The 17,637-nt window shown below is 50.6% G+C and overlaps 1 protein-coding gene across 1 annotated transcript in view; it reads right to left on the reverse strand.

Annotated features, from left to right (window-relative positions):
• Positions 1 to 17,637, reverse strand: part of PODXL (podocalyxin like) — an 89,623-nt gene that overhangs the window by 23,561 nt on the left and 48,425 nt on the right. The window contains exons 5-7 of the mRNA XM_073328856.2: positions 6,812 to 7,453; positions 4,217 to 4,479; positions 2,069 to 2,140 (exon numbers count right to left, since the gene is read on the reverse strand). Of these exons, the coding sequence (XP_073184957.2) occupies positions 2,069 to 2,140; positions 4,217 to 4,479; positions 6,812 to 7,453 (977 nt within the window). The remainder of the gene's footprint in view (positions 1 to 2,068; positions 2,141 to 4,216; positions 4,480 to 6,811; positions 7,454 to 17,637) is intronic.

Consider the following 17,637-nt stretch of genomic DNA (forward strand, 5'->3'; position numbering starts at 1 on the left):
AACCCCACAAGAGTGCTTTCAAGGGGCCCACTGGCCAGCCATCAAGCTATTGTATTGCTTGAGAGGCCAGAAGTGGCTCAGAGGCCCTGCATCTCAGAAATGTGCAGGGCTGCCACTCACAGAGTCCCTGCCATTTTCAGGCTCTCGTTTATGTATGTTTTTTAAGCCTGCATGGTAGGAAAGGGGATTGACTGTACTTTCAAAACTACTTCCGGGTCCATCCCTAACATCCATCCCCAGAGCCAGGGGTTCAAGCTGGACCCAACCGGGAACATCTTCACCTCTCAAACCAAGCACTCCCGCCCCGCCCTGCCCCCCCCCCCCTACACACACACGAGTGACAGACAGGGATTAACAGGCTGACAAACAGAAGGGGGAAGGTCTGCTTCCTGGTCCTGGCAGCTTCAGAACTGCCATGATCTGTATGAATGACGATGTGTACTGCACAACAGACTCTTTCATCAGAGGATCTCAATGCATTTTACAGACATTCGGGAATTGCATCTCCCTGCATTCCAGTGAAGTTAGGATTATTCCATTTTACAGGTAACAGGAAGTTTAACTGACCGCTCTGAGGCCACGCAGGGAGAGCCACGAAAAGGACCCAGAAGTCCTGACCCCCTCTGACTCGGTATTTATACTATCATGAGAACCACCGGCGCCAGAAACTAGAGCTTTATACTGTCCGAGAGCAACTCCGAATCTGAACTGTGCTCCAAATCTGAAGCAGCTGCTAGTGTTCTGTGGCAAGTTGGCTGGTCGCATAATGCTGGCTCCTCCTCCTCATTTCCAGGGTGCTACATCATATTACAGACAGCGAGAAATAAACTAAATACTTTCCCAGATAAGCAACTGCTGTGGTAGCCACTAGGATGTTATGTGACAGTGAATGACAAGTGAGGGGTCCCTGAGCTGTGGTGTGGGACACATTAAGAAAGAGTCGAGTACTTTTGGTAGAAAAGGTAAGTGCCGGGTTCTCCTTTCAACCTAAACCAGTTTTACAGCTGGTAACTCCACTCACTTTAGTGGAGTTGCTCCTGATCTTCCCCGGTACAAGCAAGAAGAGAATAGGGACTTTTCTCTCTCCCTCTAGGGTTTTCTCAGAAATTAGCTGTTAAAATCATGTCAGAACTGAAGTGGAGGGAGAGGGAGCGAGAAGGTAATCTGAATGGTGTGGTTTACTGGTCCACCCTCACAACCTGCCATGGCCAGAAATGAATCTCATTTCCTGCTGGAACCCCAGTTTTCCAGAGCTGTAAGGCATGTGGGCCTAGTTCTAACTGTCTGCAAGATACAGGACTGTAACACTGTGCCTGGACCCTTGGTCTAACAGGGCTTTTTGGACCTTAATATAGTGAGTCCCAGATTGCAGGTCATTTGCTGTAAGACGAGCAGTCATGCTACCTTCTGCCGTGACGTTGCTAGGTCTCATAAAATAAGCAAGGTCTGTCTGTGCTAGTACTTGGATGGGAGATCTTCAAAAACCAACCAACAAACCACCTAGCTGCTGCGCTGAATGGTGCTGGTGACTCGGGGGGGGGGCACTGTTCACTCAATATTGAGCGAGCTCCCCAGCATGCTATTGGAGGGCAGTGCGCCCCTGGAAGTATCATCTTGTAGATGAGATATAAATCCAAGGTCCTGACCACTTCTGGGATGAAATTCTGGACCCAACCAAGTTAATGGCAAAACTCCAACAGACTTTAACAGAGGCAGGATTTCACCCTGGTCTTTAAAGCTCCATCTGCACTTTCCCCAACCAACTTGGGTTGGTTAATGCTTGTTTTCTGACCATCTTCCTACTCTGCTGATTATAGTCTGCCTATCTTTAACTCCTGCACCAGTTTCAACTGGATATGGTCTCTTGCCTTATTGGGAAGTATTGCTGTGTACTGTTAAGCAGTTGCCATTTTCCACCCCAGAAGTGATTGCATTTCAGTAGCTGGTGAAATCATTCCTGTGCCTACAGCTTGTCAAGCGCTTTGAGATCCCTGGGGTTAAAAGCTGCAGGGAAGTTGCTGTTGTAGCCAAGGACAACGGGGTGTTGTGTGTAAAGGGGGGTACTCACACAGCGTATAGGCTGGTTCAGGGTTAGAATGATTGCTGAGTCGCTGGACAAGTTCTGGTTCTCACAAATGAACTGAAAAAAAAACAAAACAACCCAAGTCATTTCTGCGTGGTGGAAGGACAGCTGGTCGTTGATGCAGCAGACTGATCAGAGACACAGGGTTGCAAACACTTCAATCAGTTCTATAGCCTGTGTTAGGCAGGTCAGACTAGATGACCTAATGGTCCCTTCTGGCCTTAGAAGCCATGAATATGAATCAAGGGGCAGAGATGGCAAAGGCCTGGCAGGTCTACGGGGCCCATCTCCCAACCCTTTATAGGTAAGTGTCCTGAACAGTCTGGGCACTTCTAACCAGGAAACTGTCGTCTGACCTGTATTTGCTAGCATATGTGCCAAAACGGGCTTAGGACCTAGAGCAAGGGGTCAGGTGGAGAGATCTGGGTCTCACCAACGTGTTCCTGCCAATAAGTGGTTCGAGTCCGACACTCCGTCACGTGATTTATGGGAGTCAGCCATGATGCATGCCCACCCATTGTGAAAACAAACCCCCCAAAACGTTTCCCTCTCCCTGCTTCCTGTTATCACGGCCCCCTCTCCTGTGCTCACATCCTAGCCTCATCATCTAATTTCTGTTGTTGTTTATAGCATGCCCAATTTCTAGAGCAAACAAAATGACCAGATATGGCCTCTGTCCAAAGCCATAACAATCTAATTCCTCTCCAAGTCAGTCAGGGCTGGATTCACAAAAGTACCCGGGTGCCTAAACCCCAGATTTAGAAACCCAAGTCCCAGTTTTGGCTCCACGGCAACCCTCAAAACTGCCGCTGAACCCAGGAGATGCCAAAACTCCCTCAGCACCTGTGTTTGCCTTAAAAATTGCCGCCATGCCTATGTTCCTGCCTCTGGGCCTCGGCACTGATGCCTCACTCTAGGTACCTGGGCCTCTATCTCCCACTTAAACTTGGCCGTCTACGTCATCTGTGGGGCCAATCCGAGAGGTGTGCTCAGAGATCGTCTACCAGACTGGGCCCATCAGGTGAGTTCAGTGGAAGGAGGGGAAGAAAAAGAAGAGCTCCCACATAACAGCTGCAACAGGAGAGATTGAGGAAGCCCTACATCAGTGTATCTGGTAGCCTAGTAGTTAGTGGCACTCACCTGGGATGTGGAAGACACCCCCCCCGCCATTCTCCCACTCAGGCAGAGGAGGGACTTGAATTGGGATGGGGGGGGGGGAGTCTCCCACATCCCAGGGGAGTGCTCCAACCACTGGGCTGAGTAGTGAGGGAGGTAGGACCTTTCCCTCTGCTGCTTGGCTTCTTGCAAAAACCGTAGATGGCTAACCCCACAGCTGGGACTCACAAGCGGAGCTAGGCACCTCCCTGCAGCCCAGACAGCTCCAATGCAGGGGCAGGGCTTAGCACCGCCCCCCCCCCCCCGCTTGGCATCTCCCATTGGCCAGCTTAGGCGGCTCCGTGCCTTGCATGCTGGCTTTTGTGAATTACAGTGTAAGGCACCTGTCTGTCCCCATTCATTGTATAGAGAGCCTGGGCACCTACCTCCTGTGATTTTCTCGGCACCGAGTCACTCGGTGTCACAAAGCCTAAGGACCTTTGGGAATCCAGGCCTCGTGCCCTCCATTATACTCCCCATCCCACCCCGCAAACGAGATGTCTTTCCTGAATAGCTTCCCAACAGTAGTCCTCCTTCGCCCCTATCTCCAAATCTATACACTGCGGGGGGGGGGGGGTCTGTCCATTCCTGTCTTGCGGGCTCATGTGTTTGTAGAGACTTCCCTTGCAAGAGATCACCCCCTGACGACAACAGAGATACATACGCAATGACACATGCCATAAGGAACCCCTGACCTATGCATACATTGGGTGCTACTTCAAATGAATACGCTGTTTTGGGAATAAAACACAAGCCCCTGCTCCTTGAGCAGAAAGAGGGTCTCTATTTGCTGTCAGCAGCAGTAGTAGGGCTTGTATCTTTTCTGTGGTCCAGCCACCAGAGAGAGACCTGATCACACATATTGAACCTGGCATGTTCCAGCGCCATAAGGCTTGACAGTCTTAGGCCGCCCAAGAGGACTGAGCCTGTTCTTCTGCTGGCTTTGGGCACGCCCACCTACACCCAGGCCCTTGTTACCTGACTTTTGGGCAGGGAGTCAGTGGGCTTGGATTCCCTGCCAGGAGTTGGAGTGTGGCGGCTCAGTGATGTGCTGGCTGTAATAGAGATCACAGTTCCAGAGCTTGAGGCTGGTGGCTGTGATATAACACCCGACTGCCGTGTGGTTGGAACTGCAACTTTCCCATGTTTGGTAGTACTTTCCGTAGATGCCACAGGTTTCACTGACTGATGTCCATTCTGGGGGGTATGTTCCTTGTCCGCAGTAGCACCTGAGCCCCTTACTAGACATCAGAACACAAACAAACAAGACGTTGATCAGTTATAGCGAAGCCCGACCAAAATGCGAAGAGCAGACAGGCGCCACGAGGAGCAATGAACGGTGAACTGCAAAAGGAAGCTTTTGCCTAAACTTTACATGACATTTATTGGCAGCCCTACCTGTATCCTGAAGTTTTTTGTCTAGGAATTCCTTAGTGGTGTTTATTAAAATAAAAGGGGTGGGGGGGCAGGTTAGAGAATACTGATATGTAAAAACTTGCTGTAGATTGTTATATTCCCTTGAGATGAAACCTCACCACTCTGGGGCCTGAAGGCTGCCCTGCTTTATGCCAAGTTAAAGCCACTCTCTGAGGAGATCTGCCAGGGGCTGTGATGGGGGGAGGGTGCCAGCTGAATGCCTCCCATAAATCCCCCTTATAGAAGGATCTCGCTGATTTCTTCCAAGAGAAAACTGACAAAAATCGTGACCTTCCCCGTCCCCTCAGCTCACCTCCTCTCCTACAACTCTCCTCCTTCTCCCCTGTCACAGACGCAGCAGTTTCTCATCTGTTCTCCTCCCCTAACCCCTTCACTTGCCCCAGTGGCCTCCTCCCACTTTATTTCCTGATCTCCCTCATGTCTAGGCTCATCCCCTCCCTTATGCTTCTCCTTAACCTCTCTCCTCCGACTCCTTCTCCTCACAACACAAACATGCTTTGGCCTCTCCATTTTTTTTTTAAAAACCCACCACCTCTGTCCCCACTTGCTGCTCCAACTACTCCCCCCATTTCCCTTCTCCCTTTCATCATGAAGCTCATTTAATGCAGTGTCCACAGCTGCTGTCTGGAGTTCCTCTCCTTCCGTTCCATCCCAGACCCTCACCAGTCTGGCTTCTGCCCCTTGCAATCCACTGAACTCGCTCTTGACAAAGTCTCTAATGACCTGTTCTTAGCCAAAGCTCAGACCCAGTCAGTGCTCCATCCTCACCCTCCTGGAGCGGTCAGCTGCCTTCGATACAGTCAGTCCTGCTCTTCTTGAGATCTTGTCCTCCCTTGGCTTTCATGACTCTGTCCTCTCCTGGTTCTCTCTAATCACTCCTTCAGTGTGTCCCCCTCCGACTTTCTATGAGGGATCCACAAGGCTCTGTCCTGGGTCCTCTTCTCTTCTCCCTCTATCCTTATCCCTGGGTAATTTCATCCGTAAACACTAATTCAACCACCATCTCTATGCTCTCTACCTCTCTACTCCAGACCTGTCTCCTTCTACTCAGAATCAAATCTCAGCCTGCCTCTCTGACACCCTGTGGATGTCTAGCTTTCAGCCTAAGCTCAGCATGGCTAAAAGAACTCTTAAACTCTCCTGCAAAAAAAAAAAGGAAAATCTCCTCGTAACCTCCTCTCTTGATCACAGGCCTGTAACCTGGGCATCATCTTTGATTCAGATCTCTGTCTAGGTCCTCACATCCAGGATATGTCTACGGCATGCCGATTCTTCAAAAAAGAACTACGTAAGTTCATGGAGGATAGGTCCATCAATGGCTATTAGCCAGGATGGGCAGGGATGGTGTCCCTAGCCTCTGTTTGTCAGCAGCTGGGAATGGGCGACAGGGGATGGATCACTTGATGATGACCTGTTCTGTTCATTCCCTCTGAAGCACCTGGCATTGGCCACTGTCGGAAGACAGGATACTGGGCTAGATGGACCTTTGGTCTAACCCAGTATGGCTGTTCTTATGTTCTTTCTGTATAACCTCTCTAAGATGCAGCTTTTTCTATCCATCCACACAACTAAAATTCTCATCCAGGCTCTCATCTTGATTAGAGCAATGTCCTTCATTCTGGCCTTGAAAAATACAACCTTGCCCCATTCGTATCCAGACTGCTTCTTCAACGATCGTTTTCCTAGTCCATTGTGTTGACCATGTTGTCCCTTTCTTGGCATACCTCCACTGCCTTCCCCTTCTCCATCATGTCATACATAAGCTGGTTTCCATGGCATACTTGCTACATTTTCAAACAAGCACAGACGGGGCCCTGGTAGGGACAAGCGAGGAATTTGGCCTCTATGCTCCATTTGGTCCTGAGCCTCTTTTGCTGAGGCTGTCAACAAGGGGGGCACTTGCTAGGGTGGCTTTTGTGATAGGGACCCCTGGCCATTGGACTCCGAGACACCAGGTGATCTCATGCAGGCCGCTGAACGGCTGCTGGGTGGCAGCGACTGCAGCCATGGCCAAGCTGAACTCGACACGAACCCAGGACCTAATCTAGCCTGGAAAGACTCCATGACCCATTTTCTATTCCGGAGTCAGCCAGCATTCCCCCAGCCTCCAAAGCCTACACACAGTCCTGCTCATACCTGTAACGGTTTCTGGTGTTTGGAGCTTCTGCGACGGAGACACGGCGGCCGGATCAGTGGCGTCTCCGGAGCTGGGGATGTAAGCAGTGATGGTAGGGCTCGGGGCAACAGCCATGGGAGCAGCTGGGGTGGCCACGGAGCTGGGGACGGCTGCGGAGGTGAGGACATGGACAACTGGGACAGTCAGGGCACGGACAGTGAGGGGTTCTGCAGAGCCGGCAGTGGTGCTGACCACTGCTGCTGTGCCCTCAGAGGGAGCACTAACTTCAGTGGGCGGGGTGTTGGTGTCGGCAGGGGTCAGAGTGCTTGCATGAGTGCGGGATGGGACACCGGTGGGGGGCGGGGTGCCGGTGCCCGGCGAGGTTCCAGCATCAGCGGAGGATGGGGCATCGGCACCACCTGGTGTACCAGAGGTGGGGTGGGGCAGGGCACTGGCAACAGGCAGGGCCTTGGTGGAAGTCGAGGCAGTAGGCAGGATGCCGGTGGAGGGTGAGGCGTCAGCTTTGGTGGGGGTCAGGGCGTGAGTGGGGGTCGGGGCACCTGTTGCGTCAGTGGGGGGTGGGCTGCCCTTGGAGGTGGCATTGGCAGACGGGGCACTTGTGGTGGAAACAGCAGTCGTGCCTTCTTGTCCAGCTGCACCTCCTAAAAAACACAAAAGGGCCAAATGGTTACAAAACGAAAGGGAGGGTTTCCTGCCTTCCCTCTAGCCCGCCCCTCCACCTGCTCTTCCCATGCACCAGGTCCAGCGCGGACACGTGTGTAAATAGCTAATGTGCAGGAATCAGCCCCTGCCCACTGCTGAGAACACTCGCTCAGCACTTCCCTGGCAGCCCCTATAGGACCAGCTTACTGTGTGGGATTTTCAGAAAATGCCCTAAGGAGCAGCGTGGCAGAGGGGAAGGCTGAGGACGAGGTAAGGAAAAGAAGTGAAGAAACCAGTCTAAAGGGTACAAGTATCATAAATTGCATAGAACTTGGAGGGAGGAGCACAGATTGCAGGAGGGAAGAGTTTGGAGGAGGCACCAGGAAGTCGGTCTGTGGGCACATGGCTGGAATGCCAGGTGCAGACACAGCATCTCTGTAAATAGTTCTTACTGAAGAGCCTGTTGAATTTGACACGCGTTGAGCCCTTTCATATTACCACCTAGACTGGGGCACATGAAAAAACACGTAACAAGCCAATGGAGGAGCACGTGAGACTTGCCCTTGATACCAGGCAGGCTCTTTCCCTCTTGCCACCCCTCTGCATTTTGTTCCCACGTCACCTCCAACCCAATCTTCAAGAATACCCAGTTGAAGACTGAGTCTACAGAGAGGATCTGTGGCAGAGGGCAGCAGCGAGACAGCTCAAAACCACAAAAACCCAGTTCAGAGGGGTGGGCAAAAGAATAACACCAAAATTGATTTAAATTAACAAAAAAAAAAAAACAAAAACAACCGAGCAGCAAACCAGACAGGATACCTTGCACAATATACATTCACCAATGGCTCCTGCAGCTGTCTCCTGTAGCCATTCTCCTCTGCCAACCAGGGGTGCTGGAACAATTTGTATAGGGGAGGTGCTGAGAGCCACTGAATCAAACTGTAAACCCTGTATATGATGGAAACCACGTCAAGCCAGGGGGTGCAGCAGCACTCCCAGCACCCCTCATTCCAGCACCTAGGCTTCCAACTGCCTGAGTAGGGTACGTCTACACTTTCAAGCTGGGGGTGTGATTCCCAGCTCACGTAGGCATACGCATGCTGAAAGCGGAGTGGAGCCGCGGTGGTGCAAGGTGCTGGCCATGCCAAATACATAGGGGGTGGCTAGCCCTACTCACGCTGCCATGGATACAATGTATTTTTAGCATGCTAGCTAGGAATCGCACCCCCAACGCTAAACACAGACATACCCTGACAGACTCTCCCCCAGCTGGAAGACCAGGGGTTTGATATGGAGAGAAAGGAAGTCCCCGCCTTAGGTCTCTACTTGATTGACAGCCCCCTTAGTCAATTGGCTTTACACTAGGCTCACACCCGGGTATTTTGCTGGCTTGGGTCTCACTAAAAGCCTCCCCACCAGTACCATCGCCACCCTCCAAGCCATCAGTCCTGCTCACTCTCGTCCTTGCACGGATTAGGGCCTGGGCTGAGTTCCCAGCTCACCTGCTGAGTGTCCTTGGGCAAGTCACTTCACCTCCCTGTGCCACCTCTATTCACCATCCCAGCTTTCTGTCCGTCCTGTCTTGTCAGCATTTTGGGGCTGGGAGATTACGCGTATGTGAAGTGCCAAGCACAATGAGGTCCTGATCTCCGCTGGGGGCCTCTAGGTATCGCCATACATATTAAATAATAAGAATATGTTGGGGATCTGATTTCCCCCAAAGCTGTGGTTGTTGACCCTGCCAGAGCCAATCAGGTGTCCGCCTGGATCGCAAATGGCCTGTGTCCATGTCACCTCCAGCTGTAGTCATTTCATACCCTCCACCCCCTCACATGTTCCTCCCCAGAGGGGAGCTTCCGTTAACTCATTCCCAGATACAAAAATCTGCAACCTGTGACTTTTCCTGGATGGATGAGAGCTGCAGTTCTCACTCCTCCTGCCCATCCTACGTATCCAGGCTCCCTCGCACAGGGACAGCAGTCTCAAGAGGGACACGGGCTGGAATGTAAGCAATGGAATTCCCCCCCCCCCCACCCGCCACACCCTTTGTTGCAGCTGATATCAAAAGGCATAACAGAGAGAGAGAGGAAGCGGAGAACGAGATCTCCCGCCCACCCGCGAGCCCCTGGCAGGAGTGATCTATCTATATAAGAGGCATCTGTTAGGTGGGACCGTCAACCCTGACAAAAGGCCATTGTTTCAGCACAAACCCTGTGATGCAGTCATGGGATGGTGAGGAGCCTTGGGAAGCCCCTTGTTAAACACCCCTCCCCCAAAAATTCATCAGAAGGTGGGGGTGATTTTTTTTTTTAAACCTCTGATGGAGCTCAGCTCAGCCCTGGCATCTGCCCAACCCACCCCACCCCACTCCCCGTCCAAGGACAACTTATCTCTGGGCCTCAGGCAGATTCTTCTGAAGAGCAATTTTTGGCGGCTGGAATGGAGCAGATGCCCTTAATGGTATGCAGGTCCTTAAGCTTCCAGGGGAGAGGAAGTCCTCAACCCCGTCACTTCTCCCCATCTCAGTTGACACACACCACGTCCTGGGATGTATTTTCAATACACTCATGTTGCCAGCAAAGTGCAGCTTAGGCTAAGCCTTGGCTAGAAAGACCAACCAGTGGCTGAGTCTTTGCCACTGGTAGGAAGCCAGTGTGTCCATACCCATGTTTGCTCTAATTTACTTTTTGCCATCCATCTATTGGAGAAAGTTATCCTGATGCCCAGCAGGGGCAAGGAAGCTCCTATCACCGTCAGTTCAACTAATGGACTGCCAGCGAGGACGCATCTCACTGCTCCTATGCTAACAGGTTAAACAGTCCTCCTGCTGCTGTTTCACAGACACTGCTAAGGAGGCCAGACTGGACATTTCGGGGTGATAGCATCAGGGTGAGGTTAGTAACACCTCATTAACTGGACTTCCATCTCTTGTAGCATGCCAGGGAAAACTAAGAGATACCCCGTTAGTCCCCAGGTTTGTTGGAAGACAGTATCTTGGAGGTGGAATCGTCATGGCAGCTTAACAATAGTTGCGACAAATCCAAATCCTGAAAGCAAAAGGCATGTGGCATGGGAGGCTTTGAAAAGGCAATTAAAAATTCACACACACGCAGCAGTTTGAGGTTAAATAGTCTGGGAGGAATAAGTGCCCTGAATAAAAGCATAACATGATCATATCAGTGTGCATGAGAGATCATTTGTCTCCCTCGAGGGAAGTCCTAGCGTGGATAAGAGTCTCTTACCGAATGCTAGCTACAGGAGTTACCCCCTCACAGCAAATGAGGTGGGTCTCTGGTTGCAATGCTGAAAGTGCCAAGTTCAGTCCTCGCTGATGACTGAGCCTGATTCTCTGTTGCCCCGTGTCTTGTGTAGTCATTCATGGCAGCACAAAGTGGATGTGAAACGCTCCTGTTCTGAACTGATCGTACTTGGCGGTGGTGCGAATGACCATCCGAGCGGCTGGGCAATGAAGAACCTGCTTCTCTGAGCTTCATGTTGTTAGGGCTTGTTCCGTTTATCCAAACCCAACAGAGGGCCACATCATTGATTGGTATAAATTGGCATAGCTAAACTAAGGTCAACAGAGTGATGCTAATTTACACCAACTGAGGATCTGGCCCGGAGTTTTAAAACTGAAGCTCTGGGGGAGGAGGGGGAGAAGGGGGAGGAGGAGAAACTGTGGCAGGATTTATTTGGAAAGGGCCCCCGCCTCCAGACGAGGGAAGAGGTGGGTCCCCTGCTCCGGGAAGAGGTAGGCCCCTGCTCCGGGCACGGAAAGAAAAGAAAAACACACCAGAGCAAAGCGCCTAGAAAAGGAACGTCCCGCCCCTAATGCCATCTAAAGCCACCCCTCTCCTCCTCGCTCCTGCTGCTACGTTCTTTCCCCATCTAAGCCCTTTAATTTCCTCTCTCTGTAACTCTCCCTCCCCCCAGTCACCTCATCGAAAGAGCTCAGATTGGCTCCAAGTCTATTAATAGTGGGAAAAGGAAACACAGAAGAATAACCTAGGAAATTGTGGGCGACACACCCCACTCAGCCTGTCAAGCAGGCGGAGTCCCACTCACAGCGTTGCTGGCCAAGAGCCCCTGCTTCTCTTGAGACCTGATGGGAGACCGAGGGGCATGAGGTCGTGCGGTTAGTGGGAGGGGAGAGACAAACTGGGGCTGAACAGACCTTTGGAAATGCCTGTTTCTCCTTTGCAGCCTTTCCTGCTTAAATAAGAGCAAAGGGTTGACGTCATTAAGGGGAAGATGGGATTTGGAAACCCAGCATTTACAGGGGAGGGAGCGTAGCCTAGAACAGGGGGGTGAGAGTCAAGAGTCTTCAATTCTTTCCCTTTCATCACGCAAGATCCCACAGTGCTTTGCAAACATTACTTACAAAGAGCCACTCCACCTGCCACTGAATGGCAGCCACCGCTGGGCAGCAGCTGTGCCGGGAAGTGAGGAGGAACATAATCTCCAATTGAAACCGGAAGGGAAATTAGACAGAACATAAATTACTCATACTGGAATGTGGTCAGGGCACCGGGGCAAGCGCTCCAACTGCTGACTAACGTGAGTCAGGATATTTACTGATCACATGTGGGCAGGACCACAGTTTTATGGCATTGTAGAAAGACAGCATATCTAGCACAGCGCCCCCTGTGGACCTGCTAGCACACTGGTCACAGTAGTTATATTAGTCATACTCTAAGCCAGTGACACTCAGACTGAGGCTCGGGAGCCGAAAGTGGCTCTTTAATGTGTCTCCCGCGGCTCTTTGCAGCACATGACATTAAAACACGGTGTGATATAACTATTAACCAATCAGGATGCTTTCACTATGTTAATAACCAATTGTAGCTGATAAAAGAATAATACCTGGTCAGTCATTTTGCTGTGGCTCTTTGAGATAATGTTGATCGCTACTTTGGTTCCTGAGTATCACGGCTCTAAGCCAAACGATGGGGTTACAGCGCAGACAATAACCCAGTGCCATTTACCCCATAGAAAAGCAGGTGTCCACATAACAAAAAACCACTCACTAATTGGCATTAATTAATCCCTTTGTGGCTGACCTCATGAGAGGCGATTAAGAGGTGGAGAATGAACTGATCCCCTCACCTCTTCTACTCTGCCCCAAAGAGAAATCACAGCATGTGAGGTCCTCCAAGCAATGATACTTGGCAACACACAGCAAGCACTGTCAAAGCACTTTACAGACAGTAGTTCATCTGTCCAATTATTGCATTGTACAATATTAAAGACAGGGCCTGGCACCCGATAGAATGAGAAGTACAACATCTCTGGAAAGGAAGCTACCATGCTTGGATTCAGATTTAGTGCAATGGGGCCTGCTTTCTGTAGGGGGGGGTCTGTTTACCCACCCCACCCCACGACAAGGACTCACTGATGCGGACCTGACTTTTGAGTCAGAGCTGTTTAGAGCTAGTGTTTGAGCGACACAGAGACAATCAAATCAAGGCAATAAAACACGCGGTGTCGTCTCTGCTATCAGACAGGAACAAGTCCAACGCTTGTGCCCAGAAGGCCCCACCTGATAAACCCTGACTGTCTGAATCAAGGGAGAGATAAAGGCAGGGCATTCTTCCGATCCTGAAGCGTCCTGTTCTTATCGCCCCAGTTCAGATGGAGAGCTGGTAAGGGCTCTCAGTGGGTCAGATTTCAATGGGCACCAGCTGCAGAGACCGTCTCCCTTCCTTTTGCCCACCCCCTTCAACAGGTTGATGAATGCTCCAGGCCACCAGGCCACCGCGGGAATGATTTAAACCAATGATGTCCACAATCATGAAAAGGGACATTTACCCACAGGCAGCAGCCGCATGGCCAGCCCTCCCCAATCAACCTCCACATGTGAAAACAGAGAAGAGACGCTTCCAAGAGGGTGGCCTTGTGAGTCAGGCACTCAGAGGGCTTCAGGTCCCAGCCCTGCCACTGACTTCTCCTGTGAGCTTAGGAAAGTCACTTTGTCTCCCAGTGCCTCAGTTCCCATCTGCAAAATGGGGCTAAGCATCCTTCCTTGCTCCCGGCGTCTGTCCTGTCTGTTTGCACCACACGCTCTTGGGAAGCCTGGACTGTCTCTCGCCACGTGTTCGTACAGTCCTTAGCACAGTGAGCTACTGTAAACCAACATCAGGGTTAAATCTAGCCCCTTGCAGTGGGTGAGACTAAATGACCCTTCCAGCCCTATGATTCTACAGTCAACAGCGATGTCTCTGCTAGGATGGGCTGGGGATTTTAGTCTCTGTCACCCGGCAACTGCAACAAGGGGCTGGCTTGTGATGGTGGGTTTTGTTGGGTGAACATGTGGGCCCTAAACTAGACTTAGACCCTCAGCTTGTTTGACAGAGGGTCACAGCGTGGACAGAGCCTGGTGCCGGGAGCCACGAACTCCACTTTATGAGTTGTGTGTGGCACTGGGCAACTCAAATTTAGTGTATTTTAGCTTCCCTCTGTGTAAAATGGGGATCATAATAGCTCAGGGATGCTGGGTGACCTGATGCGTTCATGTTTATGCAGCACCTTGAGTTTATAAAGCACTGTGTAAGTGCAAACTATTTTTATCGCCACCAAACCCCTATCAGACGGCAGGGACTTTGGTCACCACCCAAGCTGGACTGATTCAGGCCACTGACCTAGAGCTAAAAGCCCATCACTGATTCCCTGAGCCAAACACTGCTCCAAAAGAAATAGACTTTACACCTTCAGCCAGACGTCTCCCCTCATCGCACCAATTCTCTGGTACTTCTGGACAACTTCCCTCTGTGGGAGAAGTGTTCCTAGCTTCCCGCGTCCCCTTAACACAGAGTCTGCTTAGTGTGGCAAAAACAGGTCCTATGAAAACCACCCAGCACCCAGAGGGCAGGGACAGCAGCTGTAGGCGGAGGAAGGACAGCCCAGTGCTAAAGGCTGCAGCCTAGACTTAGAAACCCTGGGTTGGAGTCGCTGCTCCACTACAACTCAGTGTGACCTTGGGTGAGTCAACTCATCCCTCTGGGTCAGCTTCTCCAATGGGAATAGCGCTTCCCTGCCTTGCAGGAGTACTGTGAGGTGCTCGTGTACTAGGCTGATGGGGTACCTCAGCCCAGGCCATTTAAAGGTAATCCTGCTTTTACATTTTCAAAATATTGGGGGCGGTGTGCCTAGCTTGGCTTTTCTGCGCCTAGGAAAGCTGGCTCCCTCCCTCCCCCCAAAAAGGCAATTTAATTTTCTTTAATATCAAGCTTGACCTTCCTCCGATTTCACTACAGTCAGGTGATTGTTAATGGAAAATGGAGCCCTTCACTCTTTGGTTGTGGATTCAAATCCTGCCTGTCACAGGGTGACACTGACCCTTTAAAAGGGAGCAGGGCTGGTGCACCTGTGACTGGTCAGCTAACCCCAGCTGAGCTTTGAAAGAGGGCACCTGGGTTTAGAGAGAGACTCTGTCTGACTGATGGAGGGAAAGCCTGGGTGAGACCCGCTGAGAGCCAGCCAGGAAAGGGGCACAGAAAGGGGGGGCATGTGGCTCTCACTGCCTCCTCCGTGGGAGCCCTAGAGAGCAGGAATGCCTGAGTTCCCTTCCCCACCCTGGGGATGCAGGTGTAGCAAGACTGCCAGAGTGCGCTGGGAGGGGGTGCAGAAGGGCAGGGAAAGCCCTGGGAGCTGTAGCCTGGGGCAAGTTGAGGAACTGGATTTTTTGTTGACCTAGCCTAAGTTTGGTCAATAAAACTGCATGAAAGAGCCTGTGGATCTGGCAGTGAGGCTTTAGCAAGCTGGGGGCAGGTCCCTGCCTTGTGACATGTCCCAGGTGGGAAGGGACTGGACAGGATCATCCTCAGACAGCTATTCAGTCAACCTGTGGGTCTCAGTTCAGATGCTGATGGACAAGGGTTGCAAGAAGTGTCTCACCTGGCCCCCTTGATGGCAGCCTCAGCAGCATGACCAAGGACTGAACCTCAGGTCAGAGCTGATGGACACTGGGGGGGATAATGTGATGGGAGCTTGCCCAGATGCTGCCCTATAGATAAATACAGGACTTCCAGGTCCAGTGCTGTGACTCCAGGGCCTTTCCCCAGTACTCCCATGTGCATTCTGCACTTAAAATGTCAAATTAAGTGGGGAAGAGGCAAAAATCAATAGCCTCATCTACAAAGAGTTTTTTTTGTAGCCTCATCTACAGAGTTCTTCATGTGATTGCTAAATAGGAAAACACACACACACACACATATACCCCACCATTCTACATCTCAATCCCCATGTCATTTAGGAAATTCTTTTAAAGCTTCTACAGTGCTGTGGTTCGATTTCGGAGTTGATCAAGCTTCCCCCCATTCCAGCCCATCACCATTCCCAGGCTGCTAAACTAAACAGCGAGGGACCCCAGAATAAAAACCCTGTCTACCTAAAACTGCACCACTCAGGAAATGACAGAGGAAAGGCTGGGACCGGAAAAGCAGGGAATGCAGGCCAACAGACCAGCATGTCCCTACTGAGCCTCCTGTTCTCACTGCAGCTCCATAAAGACAAGAGACCCAGGCTTGAAACCCTTGTGAGGGCTTGTCATTTTAGGGGGGTTTCCCCCATGGAAACAAAGTGGTGCCAACCTCTCATAATTTCACAGAGTCTGAGGCCAGAAGAGACAATTTTGGGTTGGCCTTCAGCAGTGATTCTCAACCCGGGGTACGTGTACTCCTGGGAGTACGCAGAGGTCTTCCAGGGGGTACATCAACTCATCTAGATATTTGCCTGGTTTTACAACAGGCTACATAGAAAGCACTAGCGAAGTCAGGACAAACTAAAATTTCATGCAGATAATGTAAGTACAATATTTATATTCCAATTGATTTATTTGATAATTACATGGTAAAAAAATGAGAAAATCAGCAATTTGTCAGTAAGAGTGTGCTGTGACGCTTTTGTATTTTATATCTGATTTTGGAAGCAAGTAGTTTTTAAGCGAGGTGAAACTTGAGGGTGCACAAGTCAAATCAGACTCCTGAAAGGGGTACAGTAGTCTGGAAAGGTTGAGAGTCATGGGATCAGATGACCCTGGCATCTACGATTAGATCATATAGTTAATCAGAGCTGGTGCTGATCCACTGTATCCCCGTTTCAAACTGGTGCAAAATATCCCTCATGTAAACAAGCCCTCTGAGGAGTTTTGCCATTGAAGTTTGTGATGACGATGCTGGTATAATGAGCTCTGAAACCCTTGGATTCCTGCAAGTGCTACACTGGGGCCAACAAGAGAGTTTCCAAGTAAACCAAAACATTATTGAGAACTTAGATCAGAAAAAAAGACCTCCACCACCCAGGTTCACTCTACAGTAATCATGAGTCAAGCCCCCAAAATCAGGAGATCGGCACTACAGTGATACAAATAATAAAACTGCCTTGACTCCACAGGCCAACTACGTCAGCCTCATTGCCTCTTCCTGCCCCAATCTTAACAGAGACCAGCCACAGGGGAAGAGGTAATTGGGTTCGTGCCTTGCTCAGTAGCAATAGGTTATGCTGCAGGCAGGCAGACAGGCAAAGTGGTAGGAAAATCTGTGCTAAGCATGCAGAGGCCAGGGTCACACACTCATAGGCCTGTGTTTGTCCAGTAGCAACCTGGCCACCAGTTTGCATTCTGGGGTGTCACACCAAACTGGGCCTCTCCTGAAATCTGACCCTCTTTCTCCAATCCCACTCACTGTATGACGGAGCTTCTTCACAATACACAAGAAAGGCCTGAAAGGTTGATCTGTTTAAAAATGAGGCCGTTGGGTGAGTTTTTCTGCTTGGTTTTATGTTAGGAAGTGAACTCCTCTGTAACCTGCTTTGCCTAGAGGACTCTATGGAAGACTGAAGATGTAGGACATCCAGAGTCACCATGGAGGCCTGACCAGATTAACTGAGATGGGAAGCAATTTTCATTCAGACTCGCTGAAATGCCAAGTTCTACCCCCATTTGCAATCCCTGCAAACTCAGGGTTTGTTTCTGCGAACACCTATTTAACTCAAACGCCTGAGAGGAAAGGTCTCTTTGTTAAGGATTCTGCACTCTGTAATTAACGCTGGCATTTCCTGGCTCGAGAGTTGAAACAGTGGTCTCAATGTCACATTAACAGATTGTGCTGTGTTTTAATTTCCTGGTTTGTTTTTCTAAAGAATGGTACTTCAGCTTTGTACCTGCAGAGACCTACTCCTACATTCA

Source organism: Lepidochelys kempii, chromosome 1 (genome assembly GCF_965140285.1).
Source record: "Lepidochelys kempii isolate rLepKem1 chromosome 1, rLepKem1.hap1, whole genome shotgun sequence".
NCBI lineage: Eukaryota > Metazoa > Chordata > Testudines > Cheloniidae > Lepidochelys > Lepidochelys kempii.